Here is a 6,558-nt window from a genome sequence, read left to right on the forward strand (position 1 = left end):
GCAGTGCCCCCACCACCACCGCCAGCAGCAGCAGTGCCAATGGCAACAATTTCATCAATCACCCCGCCAACAGGTAGCTTGCCTTGTGGAGCGTCCGGAGCGCCAGGGACTGTGCCCCAATCGGTCGCTGTAATGCCTCCCACGCGGGCAAAGCCTCCTGCTTCCTTCTCCACAGGCAACGGTCTTCCTCCCCAAACGTGTATCTATGAAGAGACGCGACGTCAGCTAGAAGAAGCCGCACTGCAACAGGTGGCGAGCGCCGCGGGCGACCGCTACTTGGATCTCGACGAAGTGGTGCGGGATCAAGTCTGCAAACTGTTTTTTATGAACAAGAATGATGTGGGCACGATGATGACCAACATCGTAAAAAGTTTGCAATGCCTGGGGCGATACGATGTGGGCTTGCTCCGTAACGATGACAGCACGGCTTTTACTGTAATTCAGTCCCAGCCATTTCATGAGACCCTCGCTACAGATGAATCTCAAATGATAGAAAGGCGCCGACGTGCTATTCGTGAAGGCAAGAGTAGAATAGAAAGAGCGGATAGTCGCTCCAAGGCGAGGTTCTCCAGAGTGGCTCAATCAGGAATGGGAGGCAAGGAGCAGTTGGGCTGCAAACCTCCCCAGTCTGCTCGCAAGGAGGCGAAGCCATGTACTCCGAGTTTCTCCAAAACGTCGTACGAACAGATACAGGAGTTGCTTCAGGCCAGTCAGGCAAACAAAGCGAGTAGGGAACAAGGCGCATCGGCAATTTCTCGCGTCGAGCGTCCATCATCTCTTAAGAGCAGTGGCTACCTGCTCTGGCGCTACGGAGGGAATTACCCAAGGGAGAACTACTACGAGCATTATCGCTTGCACGGCCTAAAGAAATGACGATGTGCATCATGTTCATTTGACCCGCTGAATTAAGCGGGACCGATAGAGGCACACAGTGGAAATGTCACAGAGCATTTGTTGTTCGTGGTGTTGGGTGTAGAAATGCTCAACTTCACATCTATAAAATACACTCTTTTTATTCTAGATCTTTTAACCTCTGTGTATGTTGTGTCTGTGTGTTTGTGTGTGCATAGGGGTGAAAAATGTGGCATCGTAGCACTTGTTTGAGAGGAACGCTGATTCTAACGGTCTTGATGTCCCTCATTCTGCAGTGCATCTATATGGCAAGTGTGAGTCCCGTCCTTAAGAAGGAACACACAAGTCAGCATTACCGCGCAAATGTATCGGAGTCATCGTGGAGCCAACGACTCTACGCACCCACTTTCATTACGAAGATCGATGACGTGTACCTTCTTGTTGACTCTTGGCATCATCGAGTTATATACAACACGAACCTAGATGCGCCCGTGGGCAAGTGGCGGTCTCTTCTTGCTGACGGCCCCATTTGGATACCTCACAGTGTTGCGAATAATGGCGAAGTTATGTTGGTGGAGAGTTCGGACCATGGCAGTAGTGGTAGTAATCACTCCCTCATTGTGTATCGGATTGTGCGGAAGGTGCCAGGCAAAGTGGAACGGTTTACATTCGTCCAGCGCTTGCAATTGTGCGCTGGGAAAAGTGTGTTTCGACCACATCGAATCCAGTACGACTCCAATACCGATGCCTTCTATGTGTACATCACGGGGCCTCCGACCCTGGGGAAGTACAGGTGGTCCACAAAAGATCAAAAACTCTACCATGTGTACTGTGAAGACCTTTCCTTCATGGAGGGGGCCTACGCCCGCTCATTCACAATCATAAATGACGTTTTTGTTTTTATTGCAGGGCCGCGAAGCTCTCTGACATTTGCAAGACTGGAAGGTGTCAATGGAACGCCGCGCTATACAGGCCGCGCCAAACTTGGCTGGTTGGGCATCAAGTCAAGGTCCATGAATGATGTTGTCTATATGGACAACTACTGGTATATTAGCAGCACATATCCTTGTTCATTACTTCGTGTTAAATCGCTGAAAAGGGGACCTGTTGAAATGCTACACAAACGTCTGAACCTCTGTCGAGCGCGTGCGCAGGGTCCGGGCGTCCTTGCAGGCGGGCGGTGTAACCTCCTGGGAACACCCTACTACTCCAGTTTTGTTGATGGAAAAATGATGATACCATTCTTGTTTCATTGTAGTGGTGTGCTTTCCTACGACCCTGTGAATGGCTCGTCAACCGTTCTCTGGGGCTCTGGATGGACAGAGGCGCCCGAGGATGTCAAGAGACGCGGTACTGAATGGTAAGTTTGTGTGACAGCGATTGAGTCGTTTTTGTTTCCATACTCACTTGGTTTTCCTGCACTCGTGTGATTTTTATCTCACTAGTGTATCACACATACTATTTACGTTTCCTCGTGGACACATTTTTGTTTGGGGGGGTGGGGGGGAACAGAGGTGGATGCGGAGCGATCTGCCCAAGTGCCGGCGTTGTGTGTTACAAGTGCCATGGGGTTTATGAGGCGTCCGAAGCACAATGACTTTTGGTTGTTTTTGGGGGCATTCCGGGTGGTCTTGCCATGTCCCTGTTTCTCCCGCCGTGTGGATGAAAGTAACTTTTAAGGAGAATTAGTGGTATTCTGTGTAGGCAAACAAAAAAAAAGCAAGAAACAAAAACGAAAAAAAGAAGAGCAGACGCGTGGGAAGCAAAACGATAAAAGCTCAAAAACAACAAAAGAGATACGTAAGGTTTACTCAGAATCTCATTTAAAACCCGGCAGAAATGGCGCGACGTAAGGTCATTATCGACACTGATTGTGGCGGCGATGATGCGATTGGAATCATGACCGCCATGACGCACCCAGATGTAGACGTTATCGCCATTACGGCTGTGTGGGGTAACGTCGACGTGGATCAGGGCATGGAAAACCTGGGGAAGCTGCTGGACCTGTACGAGCGCGACGTACCTTTCTACCGTGGCGCCGCGGGCCCACTGGTGACGGAGCGCGAGACGGTGCAGTGGGGCGGTTTCGGCAAGGACGGTTTCGGTGACGCCGGATTTCCCCCGTCTGCGCGTGTGGCGATGCAGTCGCGCAAACACGCCGCACTGGCTCTGGTGGACATTCTTAGGGAGGCCAAGCCTTCGGAAGACGAGGTCTACCAGCTGGTGTGTCTCGGGCCGCTGACCAACATAGCCCTCGCCATGCGTCTTGACCCTGAGGCCTTCTCGGTTCTCGGCTCCGATACGGTTCCCGCGCTGACGGTCATGGGTGGGACAAGCGAGGGGAAGGGCAATTCCAATTTGATGGCGGAGTTTAACTTCCACTGCGATGCGGAGGCGGCCTTTGTTGTGTTCCACCACAAGGAGATCAGGCAGCCCTTACAGATGGTCAATTGGGAGGTCACCGTTAACTGTGCCATGCCGTGGCGGTTCTACGATGAGTGGGTAAATCGACGCGAGACTCCGGAGGGTCGCGAATCGTTTGACCAGAACAAATCCCAGTTATTTATTGAGAAGATGTTCCAGCGGCTGGAGGTCTTCACACGACCTGACGAAGAGGGAAAAAAGGCTGACACAGGTGATGCTGAAGCGACGCAAGACATCACATGCGTCATCCCAGATGCTGTGGCGATGCTCGTGGCGCTGTACCCTGAGAGCGTGGAAGACAGTTTCCTCACGTACGTCACCATTGAGATGCAGGGACGAGAGACCCGCGGTGCAACGTGTATTGATTGGTATGGCACAGATCAATCCATGGCGAAGAAAGGGCGCCATCGTAACTGCCACGTCATCACGAGGGTGAACTGCGATACGTTCCTACGCGTCATGCAGCAGATAGTGGACTTCGACCTCTAAATAGACGAGCCGAATAGTAGTGTAAGCCTCTTCATAGGCACCCAACGCCACAGCCAGTACGTGTCGCCCAAGGAAAAGATTCAAACTCATCTGCTCTAACTACGTGCGATGGAAGGAAGTTAGTTGTGTGGGTGGTGTGACGTCATTGAGAAGCGAAGGGATTATCATGGCTGTGGTTGTTCAAGCAATCACTGGACGTGGGGGCTGGGGGAGAGGAGGTAAATGAAAACGAGAAACGGTGCAGTGGATAAGGGTGTGGAATGTATGCTGTTTTTTACACTGTGTGTGTGTGTACGCTGCGCTGCACCCTCCATCGAAATGATTGCGCGGGGTTCAGAGAGAAAGGTATGGTAAGAATTCAAAAAAAAAACGAAATGGCAGCTACTCCCCACATCTCTACTTGACCAGGCTGTTTTTTTTTGTTCTTTTTATTTGTCTGTGGTTGATCTTTTTTGATCTGTTGAATGGAATGCTGAGGGGCCGGGGTATCTGTCTCTCTTTGTCATTCCTTCGCTTATTGTTGTGGTTGGTGGTGTTGATTATGTTTTGGTTTTTCTCCCACTCCCCGCTCCTCCATTGAGATCGCCCTCCGCAAGTGTGTGTGTGTGTGTGTGTGTGTGTGGTGGTGGTGATGGTGGGCAACGTGAGTGATGTTGATTTATGTCGCAGTGGGGCAAAGGCAACAAAAAGAAGAATACGCAGGTTTTTTTTTTTTTAGGCACATGATTGTGTCACAATATTGGGCAAGAGGCCAGCAGCTGCATTCTTCGCACACCCTCCCTTCAGTGTGTCTTTCCTTCGACACGACTCATCTTCTTTCGCGTCTTCATATCACTGCTGTCCATAACGCACGCAAAGGAAGGGAAATAAGCAAGGGCGGGTGTGTGTCGTCGTTGCATCGCCGCCTGTGCTGCACTAAGACACACACGCATACGCACAACCATATATATATATATATACTTTGTGCCTCTTGAGGCGTGGGTGGTGGGACATGGTGGTGTTTGAAGCACGCCAGAAGGTGTACGCGACCCTGCACGGCACCTTCCATGCCGCCATCGTGCAGGAGGTGGCGCAGGATGCCGTGACGGGGCAGTACCTCTACTACGTGCACTACGTCGAGCAGGACAGCCGCATGGACTGCTGGCTGCCGGCCACTGAGCTAAAGGAGCGGCGGCAGGGGCGGCAGTCGAGCAAGCAACAGGCCAACAAGCCAAGCGGAGGTGGCATCACGACACGCGGCCAGAGCCGTCTCGTCGCGGAGCAGGACGAGGAGGTCCCGCGGAGCCCCGCCACGCCGGCCTCGTCGGCGAAGCGCAGCAATGTGCAGAACTGCGTCAAGGTGTCGACGATGCGGGCGCGCAAAGACAGCTCCTTCTTCTGCCGCGCAAAGAACATCCACGCCATCTGCATGGGGCCGCACGAGGTGGAGGCGTGGTACTTCTCGCCCTACCACCTCGCCCGTCCGCAGGTGCAGCAGGCACTGAAGCAAAATGCGGAGCTCTTTGCGGGGGACACAGAGCTGCAACTGCGTCAGGGCGACAACGGTAGTGCGTTTCGACCTTTCATTGCTCCAACATCGTTCGTGCTGCACATCTGTCCCTTTTGTCTGCATCCCTTCACTTCGCACGACGATGTGGTGCGCCACCTGCGCCTCGCATGCCTACGCTACCCGCCGGGTAACGAGATTTACCGCGACCCTGTGCGGCAGCTCGTCGTGCTGGAGATGGATGCGATGGTTGAGCCTGTCTTCTGTGAGCACCTCGCTCTTTTGTCTAAACTGTTCCTTGAGCACAAGGCGCTTGATCACGACATGACGCCGTTCCTATTCTACGTGCTCTGCGCAGTGCAGCCGCACGGGTTGGAAGTACTGGGATACTTCAGCAAGGAGAAGCAGTCACCGGAGATGTATAACCTCTCCTGCATTCTTGTGTTGCCGCAGTTCCAGAGCCGCGGGATTGGGCGCTTCCTCATTGAGCTCAGCTACGAGCTCTCACGGCGTGAGGGAAAGATTGGCTCGCCGGAGAAGCCGCTGAGCGATCTCGGTGAAAAACTATACTTGGGCTACTGGGGCGACACCATTGTCTCCGCCCTGGCACACGCCATGGAGGAGAGCCACTGCGTTACGCTTGACTACCTCGTGCAGGCAACGTTCATGTCGCAAGCGGACGTGGCGCGGACGCTACAGTACCTGAAGCTTATCAACGGCACACAAATCATCGTGTCGGAGGAAAGCATCGAGCGCTGCTACTCGAAGCGCCTGCGCCGGGAGAGGAGCGGGCAGAATTACATCTTTTATCCACACCTGCTGAGCTGGAGTCCGCACATGTACTACGAGTTGAAGGAGCAGGATATCTCACCGCCCATCTATGTGACGAGGGGTGAGGCGGCGGAGCAAGACGATGGGGCTAAGCGACGGCGTATCCGTTAGCCACAGCGTCTTTTGCTTGTTTGTTTGTAGTTGTTGCTGTTGTTGTTGTTGTTGTTTCTGCTGCTGGTGTCGTCGTCGTTGATTGATGTTGTCGTGATCGCCGCACACGTGCTGTGTGGTGCAGGCGCCGGAATGTTCGTCGGCACAACGGTCAGAGTTGCCGCCGCATCCGCAGGAAAGAAAAAAATACCGCTGTTGCTCGTGATCGACTGGAACGCTATTGTGTTTCATATACATGCGGGGGTGCGCACACACAGACGCGCATGCATACATGCATGGGTATACGTTGGGACATTCGGTGTTCTTGTCTCTTATTTTGTCTGTTTTCTCGTCGGGCTCTTGTGTGTTGTTGTTGTTGTTGTTGT

The 6,558-nt window shown here is 53.0% G+C and overlaps 4 protein-coding genes across 4 annotated transcripts; all 4 read left to right on the plus strand.

The window, feature by feature from the left end:
- Window positions 1-132: 132 nt before the first annotated feature.
- Window positions 133-873, plus strand: DQ04_01441130 (hypothetical protein; the record flags this gene model as incomplete). Its single annotated transcript, XM_009310737.1, has 1 exon — window positions 133-873. The coding sequence occupies one exon, from the start codon at window positions 133-135 to the stop codon at window positions 871-873; it is 741 nt and encodes a 246-aa protein (XP_009309012.1).
- A 257-nt stretch (window positions 874-1,130) lies between these two features.
- DQ04_01441140 (ABC transporter related protein) lies at window positions 1,131-2,216 on the plus strand (the record flags this gene model as incomplete). The annotated part of the gene is made up of 1 exon (XM_009310738.1): window positions 1,131-2,216. One exon carries the CDS (start codon window positions 1,131-1,133, stop codon window positions 2,214-2,216), a length of 1,086 nt encoding a protein of 361 aa, XP_009309013.1.
- A 475-nt stretch (window positions 2,217-2,691) lies between these two features.
- DQ04_01441150 (putative inosine-guanine nucleoside hydrolase) lies at window positions 2,692-3,765 on the plus strand (the record flags this gene model as incomplete). The annotated part of the gene is made up of 1 exon (XM_009310739.1): window positions 2,692-3,765. One exon carries the CDS (start codon window positions 2,692-2,694, stop codon window positions 3,763-3,765), a length of 1,074 nt encoding a protein of 357 aa, XP_009309014.1.
- Window positions 3,766-4,756: 991 nt separating this feature from the next.
- Window positions 4,757-6,193, plus strand: DQ04_01441160 (histone acetyltransferase; the record flags this gene model as incomplete). The annotated part of the gene is made up of 1 exon (XM_009310740.1): window positions 4,757-6,193. The coding sequence occupies one exon, from the start codon at window positions 4,757-4,759 to the stop codon at window positions 6,191-6,193; it is 1,437 nt and encodes a 478-aa protein (XP_009309015.1).
- Between the last annotated feature and the right edge of the window lie 365 nt (window positions 6,194-6,558).

The sequence above is a fragment of the Trypanosoma grayi genome (assembly GCF_000691245.1).
Source record: "Trypanosoma grayi strain ANR4 Tgr_144_V1, whole genome shotgun sequence".
NCBI lineage: Eukaryota > Euglenozoa > Kinetoplastea > Trypanosomatida > Trypanosomatidae > Trypanosoma > Trypanosoma grayi.